We start from the raw sequence: 19,349 nt of genomic DNA on the forward strand, positions 1-19,349 counted from the left end.
AAGCAGTGATAAGTATCAAAACGATCTCGTCTCCCCATCACTGAAATAAATAATACACAAGGCAGATCGGCAGGAAGAGCTCTTGTGTGAAGTTTCAAGTCTAATAAGAGAGAGAAGCAGAGTGGAAATGTGGCACTTTGTACTGAATTCTGGGCAGGTAAACAAGGGGATGCCTCCCAGCCCTTCTCCAGGACTGAATCCCAAGGACCTCAGGGTAAAACTGCTGCAGGGTCAGAACTGGGCTCCGAGGGTTTGGTTTTGAGGGTTTTTTAATTTATGTTGGTCACAGTCAGTATTTTTTCTGTATTAAAAACCTCCTGCTTTCTAAAAGAAATATATTATGACAGAAATATAATATATTATGACAGCCAAGTGCCAATGCAAATTCCTGGGGAATTTTAGAAAGCATTATCGCTTCTGATAGGATTTTTGATCCCAGAGATTTGGCCAAGAAGTTTTACATTTATAATGTTAGAAATATAAGGAGAGTTCATAGGAAAACTAATCTTTTCCACCATATGGGGTTCAAGAAACCAAATTCCTTCAGTAACACTGTAGTGCTTGGACCTCTGTAAATTCTATGTTATATTTTCTGTAGTTTCCTCACTGAAACAAACCCAGACATTCTTTTTTTTTTTAAGGAAATAAATCAAAATTAATCAGTTTTTAGGAATCACATTTTACACCTTCCTAAAAAGCTTAGATGCTTCTTTACAATGCATATTTTGCTGAACTAAAAAGAAAAAAAAACCAATTATTTTAATTCTCAGCACCAAACAGACCCAGGGATAGAATCTCAGACAAATGAATTGATTTGGGAAATGATCCCCCTCTGTTTTGTTTTTTTTTAGGAGAAGTGAGAGGGTTTGGTACTTTAAATGTTAAGTCTCTTACTCTCTTACTTATTTCTACTTCAAATTTGGCACTTTTGTGTTGTATCCACAGAAAGCTCATGACTCAGAATTTACATTTCATTCTTTGGGGATGATTTCCACAGGTTCAGCTGTGTTTTCCTTCGCTTTTTCCTACTTCATAAATACCAAAATAGATGGGGAGATTGACAGCTTACAACCTGCATTTGAGACTTGTCACTGTGAGACAGGCAGGACAGAAGGAATGAAGGAGTTTTTCTTCCCAAAAAGATGGAAACACTCCTAGCTTTTCTTGCCAGGGTTTATTTAGTGAGGTTTACAGTTTGATCTGCAGGTTCAAGTAGGGCTGAGAAGTTTTAGATTTATCCAAGCACAAAGTTCAATCAATGATAGGCTTATAAATGGTTGGATAATTTCAGAAGAAGTAATAATGAGGTTTTCTCAGCCCTGTGAATTTTGGGAAGAGGGGGAATTCATGCACTCACTGTGCCACGGGGACATGTCCAGATGAACTCGATGCGCCCGTTGATGAAGGTCTCTGCTTTGCACTCCAGCTTGAGAGTTTCTCCAACCAGCAGCTTTCTGGCACTTGCCTTCAGAGCCAGGTTCTGTATTCTGCCCTCTGCAATGGAAGAGCAAAGCTGTGACAGCAGCATTCCCTGCATCACTTGGGATCCACCAGTGGATCCCTGCTCCCATGGACACAGTCAGGAATGGCTGCCCTTCCATGTGCCATGGTTCCAACCCTCTCATCAGCTCCACAGAAAAGAGTTTCCAAAGGTGACAAAGGACTCAAAATGAGAGGGTCCACTTTTGCTGGACATGAGACGTGTTACTCCTGCCTTCTCCTGCCCAGCTCCCTTTCCTTCCTGAATGGGATCCCCAAATCCCCCAGTGGGATCCCCAAATCTCCCAATGGGATCCCCAAGTCTTGCTCTTACACATTTGTCAATGCCTTAAATACATCAGCTCTGAACTTCCATCAGTTTTTGGTGCCCAATCCCAAAACCACACCTGGGCACTGACAGTAACACATGACAGAAGGGGATTTCCTGGGTCCTTCTGAGGTGCAGAGGGATGACCTAAGAGATTTTTTAGGTTTGCATTCATTATTTTAATAAAAAACGACTCCAATAAGGAATAAAAAGGAGAAAGAGAGAGATTTACAGGACTATTTATTTGGCTGCCACACAAATTTACAAGCCTGTTGTTCAAAGCTGAGTGCTGATTGTGTAGAAAGATGCCATGAGCTAATGGGAATGAAGTCCAAGTAAATAGAAGATATATGAGAAGATAAAGAACATACATGGAAAACAAAAGAAAAATAAATTCTAATTGGTTTCATATAAATGCCCAGCACTGAAAAATTTAATGTTTAGCTGCTTCAAATTCAGATTTTAATTATGAGATGAAGCTCAGCTGTAAATCCAAGGGAAATGGTGTAGTAAATCACCAAGAGAAAATCTATAAAAAGCAGAGATGTGAATTAGCAGTGTAGTGAGGTTATCATACGATGATCACACGTGGTTAATGACCAGAAGCAAAAAGAAAGCTGCTGTTTGCTTTGTCCTGAACCAGCAGTTGTTTTAATGTAAATACAGGTCAATCCAAGCAAACAAAGCCTTGGTGGGGTTTGAATAAAACACTCCTGTTTTGTACCACCTCAGCACTTGGTCATTTTTCAAAACCAGGAGTGGCTCCAATCCAAGTTCTATTGAATAGGGAGAAAAAAAGGAAGAAGGAGTTTACTTTTAGCATTCCAGCTTGGACTTGCCACAGATGCAGCCCAGGGAGATGTATCAGATAGAACTGAGGCTGAGCAAGGAGTGACACCCAGGAGTGCCAGTGACACAGGCCCTGTGCTGCTCCCTGGCACTCACCCAGTCTCTGAGCCATGTAGTAGGAGTTGAAGACGCTGCCGTTGACGTGGGCCGAGCACGTGAGGATCCCAGAGGGCACGAAGGAGTGGGAGGGGATGACAAAGCCTCTCCTGGGGTCCCACACCATCTTCCTGAAGTTGATCTCTGCAGAAGAAGGGTACTGCAAGGGAACAGACAAGGAGTGAGAATCCCATTCCCTCAGATTGCTCTGCCTTAGGGGCAGGGCAGGGCTTTGACCTTCCCCAGGGCTTTGGGGTCTCTGTCCACACAGATCTGCAGCAGCAGCAGCAGCCTGAGCAAACAGGAAAGCCCTCCCTAAAGCAGGAGTGTCTCTGAAACTCAGCACCTGGGCAGCCAGTTCAGCAGTCCCAGTCCTCTCAGATCTCATGTGTGGGACTCATTTCCCTCATCCCTTCTTTGGAAATCCTTCTGCCCATCTTATATGAATTTTGTGGGGTGATCTTTTTGCAGGTGTTTCCTCCCAGCACCACATGGAGCTACCACACATTTTCCTCATTCTACTTTAAAAACATGTGTGAAGCTAGACTCTCCCAAAATCAGAATTGTTCACTAACTCACCTGACTGTGCCTATCTATGAGCTCTGGTCTGTGGGCACTCCCTGGATTCTCTCTATCCCACAGAATGGGGGGAGACACTCTCAGACCACCCCAAGGATTGCCATGGAAGCAGCCTGGGTGACTTAGGAGTGTAAACCACAGAAATAAGGGATTAAAGCACTTTTGGGTCTAAATTCATAAATACTTGTAATGTTGTGAGATTCTTGAAAAAACCTCTCAATTTTGCTTATGAGGAAGAAGTGAGACTAGAAAAGGCAAATGTGGAAAATAAACTAGAGCAAAAATTCATTTAATGAGAATGAACCCTTCTCTGTCTATCCTTGGACAATACCAGTGTTGAGCAGCTTGGCTTTTATTGGGGGGAATAATCAGTTTATTTTTATTATTAACACACAGGGAAATCCTCTATTTGTTAGAGGGAATGCAATTTACCTTCCAAAAATTTTGAAAATCCTGGATTATAATGTACAAAAGAACTACGTGAAATTAGAAGAGCTCCCTGAAATGCCCAGGGAGTTTCAGGGGTTTGCAGGTGGGGGAATGGAAGCACAAGTAGCTCTGGCTTTCCCAGCAGGACATGGGGAGGCTCTTTAGGACTGAGGATGCTCTTTGGGAGTGCTGAGATCACTTCTGTGCCAAAAAATGAAAAGTTTGGGCAAACCTCAGTGTGCCTGCAGTTACCTCATGGTAATTAACTTTATTTGCTTCTCCCTCCTCCTCCTCGTAGCCTGGCTGCTCAAAGGTGAGGCAAGGGGAGGTTTTCCTGCCCAGAGAGACCCTGCTTCAGCTTTGGGAGTTAACCAAGGGAATGAAGGAAGGAATTTCACCCCGATGGAACAGTTTTGCTCCTATTCCTGTTTAGGGCAGCTCCTCTTTGTCTCCCAGCAGTCAGGACTCTGGTTTGGCAGGGCAGCTTAAATTGGATTCAGTTTAAACAATCCTCCTGTTCCACACAGCTTGCAGCTTGGGGCTCTGGACATACAAGTGACCAGGCTGGCCTTGGTTTGGGTCAATTGTTACAATTCCAGCATGGACCAAACCCAAAGGAATTCTGGCTGAGGAACTGGTGATACTGCACTGGGAAGGGGGGACAGCCAGACAGTCACTGTCTTTTGGAGCAGCATTTGTTCTGACAGCAGTAGGAAACAAGGGTCTCCTGTAAATGCTTTTGAAATAATCAAGCTGTGGCATCTCTGTTTAGAACCATGAGGAAAAATAGAAAAATTTACAGAAAGAGATCTGAAACCTGAGGCATAATCATGCTTTAGCACTCGTGAAGGTCAAAGCTGGAAGTGGCAAATGCACACTGAACCAGATCAGTGACTAAACAGATCTGACATGACTGAAAAAGTTCTTTTTGCCCCGAATTAAAATCACAAATCACCCGAATTAAAATTAAGCAAAATTAAAGCCTGAACTGTGTGTCTTAAGCATGAGTTTGTTAATAACAAAGATGATATATTGAGATAGCTGGGATCTGCTAAAATATAAGCAAGAGGTACCTTTCTCTGAGCATGTTTAAAGAGAGTACAATGATTTAAAAGTATAATGGTAACATAAGGAACTTAATTTGCGGTGGCAAAGAGTCCATTTTCCACAAGAATAATAAAACGTGATAAAGCTAAACTAAAATGCCTGGGGGAAGGGGGAAGGAAAAATAACCCTACTCAGGAGGCTCTTTTCAACACCAGACACAGATTAAACATATTCATAAAATATTCACAAATACCTATTTAAACAATCAAACAAAAAAGCGTCAGTGCTGCTCGAAGGAAATCACAGTGGCTTTCCTCCCTTTGAAGTGTTGTCCTCCCTCTCCAGATTAAATTTGGAAGGAGAGGATGTTCTAAATTTGTCTGATGGCCTGGCTCACCTCTCCTCCCCCATGCTCACCTCCGCCCCTGTCCTGCCCCGCTTCCTCCTGGCGCGGGAGCCGCCACCCCGGCGCTGTGGTGCTGCCTCAGGACTGCAGCTTTTGTCTTCTTCAAACCCTGCACTGCATCAGTGTACAACTCTAAACTCCATCCAGAGTGTCAGTTAACTGTCTTCACATTTTGGTCAGACAAAGCAGTTCCTCTAGGCCTGAGATTCAGACACTCTACTGCCTCAGCCCCAAAACTATCAACAGAAGTGAATTGGGGGGGAGCAAACTGGGGGAATATGACTTCACTGCCTGAAGCTGGAATTGGAGGATTAACTCCTGATTTGTAAATGGACCAAACTTGTAATTGTCTGAAAAATCTGTGACCATCGTCCATCCTGGGTGTGTCCTTGGTGGCTTTTGCACTGCCCAAGGGGATTCTATTGAAGGCCTTTAATAAATACCCACTTTGCTCTCTTAATCTTGTCCAGCCTCTGCTCTAGGCAGCTACTGAAGGCATCAGTGGGATTCCCAGCCTGGGCCAAGCCAGCGGTGCCATCCGTGGCTGGATCCTGGAGCTTCCCAGGTGCCACATCCCAGCAGCTCCCAACCTCTGCCCAACCTCTGCCTCCCTGGGAGGCTGTGGCCAACCTCTGCCTCCCTGCCCTGAGCCCCAGCTGCTCGGCCTTGGAGGGGGAAATCTTCTGGGGACAGCTTTTTGTGGGAGAGATTTCGGTGGAGATTTCATTCCAGCAGCCAGGCTGCAGTTTGTGTTTGGAGAAGTGACTGGGAATTGAGCTGGGAAGCAGGAAGAGCAGGGCTGCCCATCAATAATAAACGGGGAAATGGGAATTCCAAGGCCACCCTGATGCTGCCAGGGTTTGCAGCACTGCTCCAGCCGTGAATTTGTTGAAGCAGGCTCAAATCAGAGAGGAATGTTTCATTTTTATAGCCAAGGAGGAAGGTGGTAAAACGTATCCAGCCTAAAATGATAACTGGAGAGGAGCCTCTTTCCCCACTTTTTTAATCCCTGCTGGTGAAATTTAAAATTAGAGATCTCCAAAGCAACAAGAGCTGTCCCTCTGCACCTCTACTGGGAACATGCCATGGGTCCCAGCAGAAGCTGGAGCCCTATCTCAGTCCCCCGTGATTCCATGTGGTGCCTCCCAGGAGAAGGAGCCATCTGAGGCATGGAACTGCCACGAGGAGCAGAGGTGCTTAGACCCCTCTCTGCCATATCCAGAACAGCCTCATCCCTCAGAGTCCCTCCAGAACAGGCTGGAAAAGGGGCACAGGATGAGCTTCTGTTCCCTTCAGGATTTCCTGAGCTGTCAGACTGGCAGAGGAAGGGAAGGGCACAGAATTCCTGACATAAAATGCAAGTTTGGAGCCAGGAGATCTCTGTCCTGTTCCTCACTCCATGACAGGCTACTTTGGAGTGCAGTTCTGAAGATCTTTAAATGGGTGACTCCATCGACTGATCAGGGCCCAGACCTTAAATTTCCATTTTTATTATCCCAAACAGCCTTGGCCTGCACAGACTGTGCTGTAACCTTGACATTCAGGTGTAACTGCTGCCAAAAGGATGGATGCTGGAGCCATCTATTCCCAGGGCTGAAACTTGGTTTGAATTGATGAAATGAAGCAAAAATGTGCAATTGTTCTAAGGAGATTCAAGGTATAAAGAGAGAACCTTTCAGAGAGAGCCAGGTGTCATGCAAAGAATTTTGAAGGAAAATAGTGCTTTGTCATCTTCCTCTGCCAATTTATGGAGGAACACCAAGCCACAACATAAAAACAAATATGCTAAACTCAGCCTAATCCCCAAAAAATCCTTTTACCAGTTCAACAGTAACACACTGCAGGAATGGGTTCACATTTCTGGATTTTCAGGGTCTTTGCTATTTTTCATGGAATTTGCCCAGCTCTATACACCTAAATTTTTGTTTCTCCCCACTTTATTGGCAGCCCAGACCTTGAACTGAGCTTCTATGAAGCCACCTCTTACCTGGATGAGCTTGGGTCTGATGTCTGGCGAGGTGACCCGGCAGGGGATCACCACTGTTTTCTTATCATCTGTGATGTAGATGATGTCGGGGTGTTCTGGGTGCATCTCCACAAATGGATTCCTGTAGTCTGCAGAGAAGAGAACATGGATTTGGAAAACTGCTCAGTCACTGGAAGGGTACAGCAGTGTGAGCACTGAGCTGCCCAGAAAGGCTTCCTTGGGGTCAGGACATGCAGTGACATCCTGCCACTGGCACACAGGGGTTAGAGCCAATGACCATTGCATTTAGCCCCATGTTCATCAGAAATTGCCCAGCATGGCACATTTCTGTGCAGACACATGAAAACTGCATGGATTACCAGCTGAGGATGCCAAGATACTTCTGGGTTTTGGGAGCCCCCCTGTCCTTCACCTGGGGATATCAACATGCATTTCTCGACTGATGACAACCTTTGCTTAAGGAGTGTCATGGAAATACCTAAGGGTTGTCAGCTGGAATTAACCCTCAGAGATTCAGCTTGGTGCAGAGCTGGAGCTCTTTTGCTCCACAACCACCCTAGTTTGACTCCCAACCACACCAAGGCAGGGATGGACACAGCAGAGTGGCCATGCTGCCTTTTGTGGGGCTTGGAGCTTCATTTTAGCCTCGAGAACTGGGAATTTTGTCCTTGGCAGACAAAAGGAGCCATGGGATTCACCAGGAGGAGAGCAAGTGTTGGTTGGAGCTGTGTGTGTGACAGGCCATGTGTGAGGTGGTGATGGTGTTTTACAAAAGGCACTTGGGGCACTGTGTAAGAGATGTGGGATTCTGTGTGGACGTGGGACAAGGGGCTGAGCACAAGCACTGGACCCAAGGCAGATAAAGACCCAAAATCTGGCTGATTTCTCTAATTTCTAGTGCTGGTTTTTTATGCCAACTTTTCTTCCACGCCACTGGTTTATTCTGGCTGTGCTTTGGTGTAAGGGCATTGCAGGAAACGTTATGTGAGAGAGATTAATTAGAATTAAAACATTAGATCCCTAATCTCCCCACATTTAGGAAGTTTCAGATACACATCTGAACTTTCTGGTCAGGCAGGCCCTGGTTCTAATCAAGCCTGGAGCTGAGAAACCTGATCTTTGAACCATAACTTTGTAGTGTGGTCCAAGTCCCAAAACAAATAGGAAATATTTATACTCATTTCAGTGTCTCGTGCACTTTCCCAAAAATGCTAAATTCTCCTGTTGAGTCACATTATGAAAATGTGTTTAGTGTTTATCCCTGCAGCTTAATCCCTCTGCAGTCTTGCTCTCCATTTGAGCCACACTGGGAGGTATCAAATGTGACAATATTTTTATTCTACTTAAAAGAAGACACTGGATAATTAAAAGAAGATCATTGGGTTATTTGTGATAGGAAAAAGCAGAGAAAGTAGATTTTTGTCTGCTGGCAACAAAGTGCTAAAAGGTGTCGGGGGAAATGTAATCACAATTATTTCTTGTCCTGTGGAGAAAAGGAAGGTCAAGGAATGTGCCACGTGACAGGGGATAGACAAGGGTATAGAATGGATGGAAAAGGGCATGGGATAAAGATACAGCCCAAGAGGAAATTTGCTGGGGAAAAAAAAATTAGCTTCCTGATACCAAACTATTCACAATTCAGGATCAAATTCAGGACTAGAAAGATGGAAGCACTGAATTTAAAATTATTTCTGCCAGTATTTTTATAAGGAATTTCAGAATAGCACTGTTTGTTTAAGAAGTAACATAAATCAAAAGAAGGCAGCTAAGCAAATATGAAATAATCCTAAAAGGCAGGAAAATATTGAACTGTGAAATGATTGATGCATCTTAGTCAAAACAGAATAAAATGTCTCAAAAATATTTCCTGTTCAGGAAAAAATATAATTATTTAACCCTTTCTCCACCAAAACTCCAAGACTCCTCTCTACCAAATTTTCTGACTCACAAGAGACCTGACAATAATCTATCTTTTTCCAGCTGACAACAGGACAGGTATGGTGTTACTGATCCCCCTGATGGGAAGGGAAGCAGGGATTTACAGGGCATGTGACAGAAGCTGTATTTCAGTCCTAACTGATTTTTTAATAGCAGCCTGCTCCTGAATTGCCACATGTCCAACCAGGGGCTGCAGATAAACTATCCCAGATAAGCTACAGTCTGAATTGGAAGCCAAACTAGATAAATCTGGCTTTCTACCATCACTTTTTGAAATCTTGATGGTATCTTAAAATCACTGTGCACTTAGCAGCAGGAAGAGGCAGTTTCTGGGTGATAAAGATTGGGAAAAAGGAAAGGATGGCTTCCGCTGTGGTGATTGTTAATCACTTGGGGATGTTGGGTCTTCTGGGCATCATTCTCACTTTGCTTAAAAAAAATAAAAAGAGAAAAACATTTTTTATTTTATGGGTTCTCCTCTTTGCTAAGCCAGTGGGGTGTCCTAGAGCAGATGGCTGTGATTTGTGTTATCTCAGTGATTTGTGTTATCTCACTGCTTTGTCCAGTTTATACCCAAGCCTGGAGAGTTCTCTGCCTATGAAAGGGCTTTTCCTTCTCTATCTGCAGTATCAGAGCACTTAAACAGGTGGGGATACCTGTGGGAGCCACTGGGATTGGCCCAGCTGGTCAGAGCAGGGAGCAAATAAAGCCAAGGTTGTGATTTTGAGCCCTGTCTGGCCATTCACTTTAGGGCTGGACTCCATGATCCTTGGGGGTCCCTTCCAACCTGGAATATTCTGTGATTTCAGCTCCTGGAGTGGGGGTTCTGCTGTGGCAGCAGCTTGTAGGGCTGCCCTGCTACAGCTTGGACATGAGAGCCCATCCAGGAGGTGAGGGCTCTGCACTTTGGCCATCAGGGGACAGTGACAGGGCCAGGCAGCTGCAGGGGAAGGTCAAGCACCTGGGTCTGTCCCTGAGGCCAGGGAGGCTTTGTTTCCCTCCCTAACTGTGGAACTCTGTGCAGAAGGAAAAACAATGCAGAATGGTTTGGGTTGGAACCTGAAAGCCCATCCAGTTCCCTCCCTGCCATGGGCAGGGACACCTTCTACCACCCCAGCTTGCTCCAAGCTTCATCCAGCCTGGCCTTGGACACTTCCAGGAATGGAACAGCCTCAAGTATCTCAGTCATCAAGCACTAAAGAGCCACAGGACACAGAGAAGAGCTCAAACCTTGTGTGTCCTGGTCTAGCTACACCAAACCCTCTCCTAAGTAGGAGCAAGGTGATGCCATTAGGAAGGAGAGGCTTTCCAGCACTTTCTAGGCAGCTGGACTGCTCACTTAATAGATAAGCAAATATGAAGTGGCTCAGCTTTGGGGCTTAACAGAATGGCAAAGGATAAATTCTGAGCTAATCAACTGCCAGCTGATACCTTTGTTATGGTTTGTGCAGACAAAAAACTAGATCCTTCTTGAAACTCCTCAGTAGTTCGGACTGATTGTGGCATGGAAAAATGATCTGCTGGAACACCAGGAGTGTCACTGCCAGCTTTACAGCCACGCTCACCACCTCCAGTCGACCAGCAATCAGTTAACTCCTTGTAAAAAAGTCTCTCAGAGACAGAACTTCTTGAAACAAAAGGGACAGGGTCACTTTTCTTTAAAAATGATAACCTCAGCCTGGAGGAAGATCTCCAGTTCCAGGTGGTGTAAATCAATTGCACTCAAGTGTTGCAATCTGGAGAGCTGTGGCATGGGAAATGCAGGTGCTGTCCTCACCACAGTCACCGGCACTGAACTCTGAGGGGAAATTCCTCAGCAAAGAAACCCTTTATGAAAACAGAGCATTTCCCTGTAGCTTGGCACATCTGCTCCTCCCGAGCTGGGAAGGTGAAATGCCCTATGAATCTCACCCAGAAAAAATACCCAGCAATTCCCAGGGGATAATTAAAATGAATGTTTTACCGCGGGCTGCAAAGTTCGTTACACGTGAAGAAAGAGAAGAGCTGAAGCACGGGGGGGACTTATCAGCTGCAGCTCGGAGCTGAGGAAAAGGCCCTTCCATGGTCTCAGACTGCATGTCTGGCTCCCAGGTCAGTGGAAGTTTGCAGGAAGCCCAGGCACGCCAGGGTGTTGCTGTTTCCCCAGCAGGGCTCGGCAGGGAATGCAAACACCCAGCCAAGGAAGCCGCGGCAGCGGGATGGGGCGGGAAGGGCCTGTCCGGCTCCGGGTACAGACAGACGGCGAGCACAAAAGCAGCTCTAACGTCAAATGTTTTCCTTCAGGCACTGAAGCCCTTCATGTTGAGATGCTCGTAGTGACCAGGAGGAGATGAATTGCTGCTGGAGATGAGCTTTGGGAAGGTTTTCCAGCTCAGCTGGGCAATCTCAGCTGTCCCCTCACACCTCCTCAGCCTGGAGCCGAGGGGTTTAAACCCCTCAGCGCTGCACTCAGCAGCTTGTAGATTCAATCTCAACTACAGCTCTTTATTTCCGTGTCTGTGCCGCTGAAACCTCCTCCTGACACACACAGAGAGAGGATTTTATACAGGATTTGGGGGTTTTTCATTCCTGCACCGCGACAGCGATTTGTCTGGGGGTATTTGTCTCACAGCCCGAGCCCGGAGCTGACATCGCTCTCCGCAGCCCGAGAGGATGATGAGCCCGACATGGCCTCTGAGGACAGCCATTCACTGCTGCTCATGGCCGTGAAATTCCTCAGCATTCTCATTCTGCCTCTCGCTTTGTTCCAGATAAAGATAATTCCCTCGCCCTCGCCATTTATTTTCTTCACTCAGCCATACCCAAGCTGGGGAGCCTGCACAGAGTTTCACAGGTTCTTTAAGTTCATGTTTTGACATAATCCCCATGAAGTTTGTCTTCATCAAGGTCAAAAAGCACCGAGAGGAGGTTTATAACCTGTTCTTTACAGTAATAGCAGCATTAGCAGTGCGGTGACACTTTGGGCAGAGCATTTTGGAAAGCTTCACAAGGAAACAGCCTGGCCTGCTGAATTCCCCCTGGTGACCCATCAAAGCTGCCTCTAGGTACAGGAGTAACTCCTATAAAGGCACTTGTTTTGAAACTGGATCTTTGAAAATAAAAGACCTTTCAGTTTGGCAGGGCAATGAAAAGAATTGGTGGTGGAATGTTTAGATTAAACAGAAAGCAGAATATTTTCTCTTTAGGCAAAACAAAAGTGACTGCAAAACCCCCAGAAGCCATTCTGAGTCAACATGAAGCATTCTGTTTTGGTCAAATGAAATACATTCTTCCCCTGGAGATTACTGTTATGAACACAGGAATATTTGTAGAGAAAAATATATTACTCTAAAAAGTGTTAACTTCAAAAATTCTAGAAGCAAAATGCTTCTTGCTGCCAAGCAAATAAAGGCAAAATGGAAAGATTTATTTTTAAAAAATCCTGACAAAACACCACAGAAAAAGAAGCCTCCATGCTTCGTCTGGAATTATGTTTCAAGCAGTAGAAGAATTTATAAATTCTGACCTCCACCAGATTTTAGGCAGGTTTGACTTGGTGGAAAATACTCCCCAGCTTTACCTGAAGCCCCATTAAGAGCAGGTCTCCCACTGTGGGGAAGGCTCAGCAATTAGCAGCTACTGAGCGGATAAAAACCAGGAAGGAAGCATTGGAGGAAGTGTGTGTGATTCTGGCCTTTGGGCTTTCATTTAGAAATTCTTGATCCATGGGGAGGGATCCTCTCTCCCTGCTGGGCTGTCAGGAGCTGTCACTGCCAGTGCCAGGAACTGGCACTGCTCACTCATGGCATCCTTCAAGTGTCCTCTGCTTTAAAGTGAGACCCTTCAGGATGTGATTTGAAGACACTGAATGCCTTGATTCAGAGCTAAAAGCATCTTGCTTTTCCCTTGGATGAAGCCCTCAATCCTCGAGGGTCCTGCCCAGAGCACAGCCTGTGTTCTGTGTGCTCTGACACCGAGCAGGGATGTGCACCCAACCCTCCCAGCACTGCTGTGGGCAGGGACAGCCACTTATCTGCAGGGCACACAGCTCAGCAGCTGCCTATCTCAGCTGGCCCAGGTCTGGCACCAAGTCTGCAGCCTTAAAGAAAGAAGAAATGCAGCTCCAGCTCTGTTCCCACTGGTAAAATCTTGAGAAAAGCAAGCCAAAGCCCAAAGCTGTCACCCTGGCCCTGCAATTCTGCATCTCACTTTCTGATTATCTCTGTGAACTGTCAAGAGGATTAAGGAGGCAGGAATCAGCTTCAAAGAACATCAGAAGCAAAATATGATCTCATCTGAGGGGCACTTCCATGCACTTCCAGCCTCTTTAGATATCTCATGGTGGGAAAGGGATGAGGCCAATGGGGCTGCTCATCCCTGGGCTGTGGCTGATGTGAACTCCACCCTGGTGCAGCACTTGGACCACCTCTCCTCACTCTCTTGGACCACGCTCTTCACTCCTGCCCTTCCCTGGAGCTGACCAGCAGGGAGAGGCTCCAGCAGGACAAGTTGTGCTTGGATGCATCCCCCTTTTCCCTCTGGAATGGCCTCAGCAGGACTCGTGCTTCCATAAAAATGTCTGTCTTGCTTCCAATTTGATTTCCAGTCCTTGTGCTCTGGACTTCTGGCAGGACTGCACTGTGGCTGGTGCCTTCATGGTTCCCACAGGAGCTTTACAAGGAGCCAGAACTCAAATTTTCTGTGGGGGCATCTTCTGGATTTCCTTTGCTCTTGTGAACACCAGTGCTGAGACCCAAAGAGGTGGAAGCAAATCACTCCCTCAGTCCTGTGCTCCTCTCTCACACGACCACTGAGGTGGTGAAACACCAGCAGCTGATGGCTCTGGGTGGGGACAGACTGTTCAAATGTTCACTGTTTAAGTGTTCACTGTTAAAATGTCTGTGTGTTCAAAGTGAGCACCCCTGGAAAGAGCAGGAATTGGGGAATCCACCCTGTTCTGCTCAGCCCCTGGTGGGCAGCCAGCACGGGGCTCACACACAGCATTTTGTGCCTGTTGCACTCAGAGGAGGTGGGACTGGTGTTTCTGAAGCAGTTATTTGAGAAGCAGCTCTGTCATGGCCATAATTATTTCAAGAAATAGAATAACAGCCCTGCTTTGCATGAAGGATGTTGCTGGCAAACATTGAGGAGCTGTCTGTCTGGCATACATTGAGGAGGTGTCTGTCTTAGCCCTGCAGCTGTGGCAAAGCAAATGCCATTGGGGCTGGGCAGGAATCCCAGTTTGGAAACCTGAAGGAACTTTTCCAGACACTCTCTGGCAAGATGTGCCCAGCTCCAGTGACCTCAGCACTAAATCCATACAAGGTGGAGGCAGCAGGACTGGGTGGGCTTGTTCCTTGCTCTGATCACTGACTCAGGGGTACAAAATGTGCAGCAGCTCCTTGACTGTGACACAGGGGCTGCTGGGGGAACATGGAGCTGAGGCAGGATTTGAGCCAGGAGCTCCTCCAGCTGACCCCCCCAGGACTCTGACTTTGCTGACACTGACAGTATTTCAAATAGCTGAGAGCTGCAAGTCCTGACTCCTGTCTAGACTGAAGCCTGGGGTAGCCCTTTGGGAAGGTGGAATGAATTTTTTCTTGATTTGTCCTTTTCTTCCTCTTTCTCTAAGCCATGTTAAGTTTTCTATGTGCTGGGAATGATAACTGTGTATATATGTGAGACAGGAAAGGCAATGGGGTGTTGGAAAATGTGGTATGTGGGACCTGGCATGATGGAAAAGATATGGAATAAGGGGTGGATGCTGACCTGGTTTTGTCTGGGGTAGAGATAGTTTATTTTTCTAGCTGGAACTGTGCTGTGGTTTGGATTCACTATAAGAATAAAGTGGATAACACAGTGAGGGGACCACTGTCAAGAGGTCCTCTTGTCTGTATTTTCACACACCTGCCCTGTCCCTTGGCACAGCATCCCAAAGGCTGCAATAAATGAGGATATTCCTCACAGGGAGGTGTCCCTGGTCAGGAGGGACAACTGCAGAAGGCAGATGGAAGCAGATGCTGTGTCTCGGTGGCTGTGGCAGCATTTCCCACGGAGCTGCCACTGCAGTGTGGGACCAGACCCTGCCTTTCCCTGCAGAGATTATTCCTCAGAGCTGAGATGGAATTAACTCAGATAAGAACTCCCAACTATTTCTGTTCCAGCCCTGGGCTGCTCTGTATTTCCAACAAGGAGATGGGCAACTGGAGAAGGGATTGTCTTCTTTTTTAATGATGATCCTTGGGACTTGCAGCTGCAGCAGGAGGCAGAAAAGGCCTCAGGCTCAGGAACAATTAATTCAGGATGAAGCTCCTGAGCTGTGCCTCCCTCAGTGCCCAAGTGCAGCTGAGGGGTGGCAGCTGCCCCTTCTGACCCCAGGGATGAGCAGGGTCACAGCTCCACCACCCCACGGGGAGAGCTGTGAGTGCCAGGTCCTGCCAGAGCTCCCAGAGCCCTCCAGGGAGGCTGGGAAAGCAGGAGCCAGCACAGGAAATAATGGCCAATAACAGGGCTTCTGACACAACCATGTTCTCATCTCGGTGTCAAGCAGCTGGCCAGGAATGAAGGGAAAAATATCATTCCCCTTCCTTTTTTGGCAATAATGGCTTGTAACCTCCTCAGAGGAATCTCCAGCCTTCAGGGGCTGGCTCCACATTTTCTGCCTCTACCTGTCTCAGCCTCACAAACACCCTGCTGAGCACTTGCTCTCTCCACAAAACATCCACAGAGATGAGCTTTGGGCTTCACCCCTGTCTGGCACTGCCAGGGATCTGTGAACTCCCTCACTTGGAGACAGCTGATGGGTTTCTCAGTGCTGCCCAGACACTGCCACAGCAATTTCCTTCAAAAGGCACCTTTAGGTATTGAAGAAAGCCATAGGTGTGCTCTGAACTCCTTGCTTAAGTCCAGAGCAGTTTGCTGGTCCCCAAGACAGCCTGCTGGCTTCCAACAAATATCCAGAGGAACTGAATGGCAGGAAGAGCATGCCCTGAGGACAGATTCATGCTGAGGTATAAATAGCTCCATTTCATGGGGCCAAGCAGCTTCCTCAGCCTGGCAGGGCAGATCCCAGCAGGAACCTGCAGCTCCTGGACTGAGCTGCTGGGGCAGAGCCCTCTTTGGGGTGCACAGGACAAGCCAGAGGATTTTCCACCCACTTTTCCTTCCATGGCTTTTCAAGCACAGGAGTGTGATTAAGAGCTTTTAGAGCAGGGAGGACGTGGGACACAATTAAAGTGCACCTGAGAGGGTGATTTTGTGCTGTTTGTCAGGAGAACCTTGGCAAGCAGGAGGACATCCTGCCTTTTTTTTAGATCAGCTCTGTTCCAAGAGCATCCCTGGCGAGGCATTTCATAACTTGGGATATTTTCTTCAGGAAAGTGCTCAGGCAGTCCCAAAAGGTCCACAATGTTTCCTGCACGTGCTCCTGCCACAGAGTAATGAGGGGCTGGGTAGGCAGCCAGGGCACTGAATCCAGACAGAGAATTGAGTTTCCTGGAGCATGGGACAGGCTGGGTTAACAATGTTGGACCTGGGGCATCTGAGCTGGGTGTAATGGGAAAAGGAAACAGCTCAGCACAAGAACCAGGGTGGATAAAGCAACCAGAGCACCAAGAAAAAAACAGAGAAAGGAAATAGAAAGGGAGAAAAAAAATTACTTCAGGAACTAAGAAGTAACGCCAAAAAACCACTTTCCAATTAGAGGAAAACTTGCTGGGAAAGCAGGATAAGGGTAAAAAGGGATTGTTTTTAACAGGCAGGAAAGTGTCACCCAAATGAATCGAGCAGGTGTGTTCACCTGGAGGTGCAAAAGCTGAATTTAGCTGTGTGGGCATATCAGAGTCCTCTGGGAGATGAAAATCACTTCTTGTGTTGCTTCACCATCATTGGCAACACCCCGAGACCCTGAGTCAGAGCTGACAGCAAAGATTTGTGTTTTCTGGAGGTGTAGGTTTGCAGCTCTCTTCAAATACCATCAGATAAACTCACTGCCTTTGCATCATTTGTGCAAGAGGATTCAAAGAACCACAATTTAGCTTTTACCAGGAAAATGAAATTAATTCATTCACGTGATTATTTGTGGGGAAGAGAAGCCTTAGCCTATCCAGCACCAGAGGAGTTCATGTCATCTCCTATTCAAGGCACTAAAAGTCAGCTCCTTCATCTGAGCAGTCACAATCTCAGCTTGGAAGATCCAAGATGATTCAGTGTTTAGTAATGCATTTGTCAAGTAGATTTGAAAAAAACTCAGCATTTGGGGGGAATATTCTAACAAAAATTCCCATTATTGGAATGGTGGTTCAATAGGTTGCATTCACTTAATCACAGAGGACCGTGCTCCTCTGAAGTTCCTGCTTCCATTAATTCCTGGAACTGAACTCAATGATTCTGAAATGTGGGGGAGAGGCAGCTCAAAGGGAACAAAAATGAGCAGTGGGACACTTTTTATAGTAAAATATATCCAATGCAGTCACCCAGCTCTGCTAGGAATGTCTCACAGATATAAGGACAAATGTGTAGGAGGGGAGGAATTACAAAGCATCCTGCTGGGAAGGTCCATGCCTGGGGATGAAGGGAAAGAGAGAGGGTTTGGGCATTCAGAATGAATCTTTGGAAAAGCACTGTGACAGCAAAGTCCTGTAGGATTGAAGAATTTAGTCTTAAAAGGAAAGGATGTTTAAGGAAGTATCTGTTACTTGGGCCACTAAACTGATGGGACAATCCAGCTTTCAAGTCCTGGAACTGAACAGGATGGGTAACCTCTGGTTCTCATGTCCATGTCCCTGAGAATTCAGCTGCCATGAAAACCCAGATACATTTGGTCTGTTCAGAGTGTCAGACCTGCTGCTTCCTCCTGGGCCAGCAGACAAGTGGAAGCCCCTGCACTGCTGGTTCTACCTCACGCAGCTCCCAGAGCCCAACAGCATTTAAAAAGCAGAATTCTTACCTTGGACAAAGACATAGATCCTGGCCACGAGCCCCTGGTGCTCGGAGGGGCTGTTGAGGGCACAGCTGAGGTAGCCGGTGTCGTTGGCCGTGGCTCTCCTGAGGACGAGCTGGCTGCAGCCCAGCCTGGGGGAGTCGCGGCAGCTGCTCACGTGCACCCGTGGGTTGTCCTCCCTCAGCTGCCAGCTCACAGACGGGGCTCCCCTGCCAGCACAACACAGCCAAGTTACACAGCATTCAGGCAAAACTGGGGCTTCTTCCTGGCCAGTCGTTCCCAGTGCTCCTACTCTTGTCATTCCCAAAAAAATTGTAAAGGTCGCTGAGTGTTTGCGCCTCCACCCATCAGAAATTGAGGTGGATCACCCCACACTGTTCCTCCTCAGACATTCCTGAAATACTCCCTGGGAACTGCAGCAAGCTCCTGGAGAAAAGTTTAATTTCTCTTCTAACACACTGCCTGAACAAGAGTTTGTTGTTATAACACTGTATTTTAGCCACTTCAAACATTACAAAGCATCAGATGAAATTATATGTTTGTTCAAGAAGGAGGATTCTGCATATTTTAACAGCTAAATTAATGTATCTTTTCTTGCACTGAGGCTGCATGAAGAGAGGAGGATATTTATGTAATTTTTCATCACCTTTCTTGCTTAATCAGCAGTGACTCAGTCTTGATTTTTGTGAAGGGCCTGAAACTAATCAGGTTACAAATCTGGGAATATCTGCTCAGGACACATTTTTTCTAATTCCCCTTGTGACAGCAGCCAGAACATCAAGCCAGGAGGGCAGAGGATGAGACATTCGCCACACTTGACCCCTCTGCTGCCAGATCTCCGAGCACAGCTCATGAAAAATGCAATTCCTTGGAGTTCAGGACAAAAAGCAGGGCCTGGGTGTCACCTGCTGCAGGACCCAGAGCTCCCAGCTGATCTGAGTCACTGCTGGATGTGCTGGAAGCATCAGGCCATGGCAGCAGGAGCTCCTGGAGCTCCCTTTGAGGGCTCTGGGAAAGGACCAGAGCTACCACACAGGCCTAGAGATGATGGTGTTTTTTGTAGCAAACTGGTTTTTAGTGTGGAAACTGGCAGGATGGGGGTTAATCTCCTGTGGATTTTCCTGGGGAAGAAGTTGGTGCTGGAGAGAGGGAGTTGTGTGCGTTGTGCTACAGAGAGGGAGTTGTGTGTTTGCACTCTTCCCAAGAACAGGGGGGTGGCTCTCCCTTCTCACTCAGAATTCCCACTGGCATTTGCTGGCCTGAGGAAGGAGTGAAAACCCCTGGACTTCCC

The 19,349-nt window shown here is 46.8% G+C and overlaps 1 protein-coding gene across 1 annotated transcript in view; it reads right to left on the minus strand.

Annotated features, from left to right (window-relative positions):
* LOC103816498 (vascular endothelial growth factor receptor kdr-like) overlaps positions 1-19,349 on the minus strand; it is a 125,968-nt gene that overhangs the window by 70,362 nt on the left and 36,257 nt on the right. Inside the window, exons 3-6 of the mRNA XM_030228894.2 lie at positions 18,065-18,267; positions 7,201-7,328; positions 2,753-2,912; positions 1,358-1,494 (exon numbers count right to left, since the gene is read on the minus strand). Coding sequence (XP_030084754.2) covers positions 1,358-1,494; positions 2,753-2,912; positions 7,201-7,328; positions 18,065-18,267 — 628 coding nt within the window. The remainder of the gene's footprint in view (positions 1-1,357; positions 1,495-2,752; positions 2,913-7,200; positions 7,329-18,064; positions 18,268-19,349) is intronic.

Source organism: Serinus canaria, chromosome 4A, assembly GCF_022539315.1.
Source record: "Serinus canaria isolate serCan28SL12 chromosome 4A, serCan2020, whole genome shotgun sequence".
In the NCBI taxonomy this organism is placed as follows: domain Eukaryota; kingdom Metazoa; phylum Chordata; class Aves; order Passeriformes; family Fringillidae; genus Serinus; species Serinus canaria.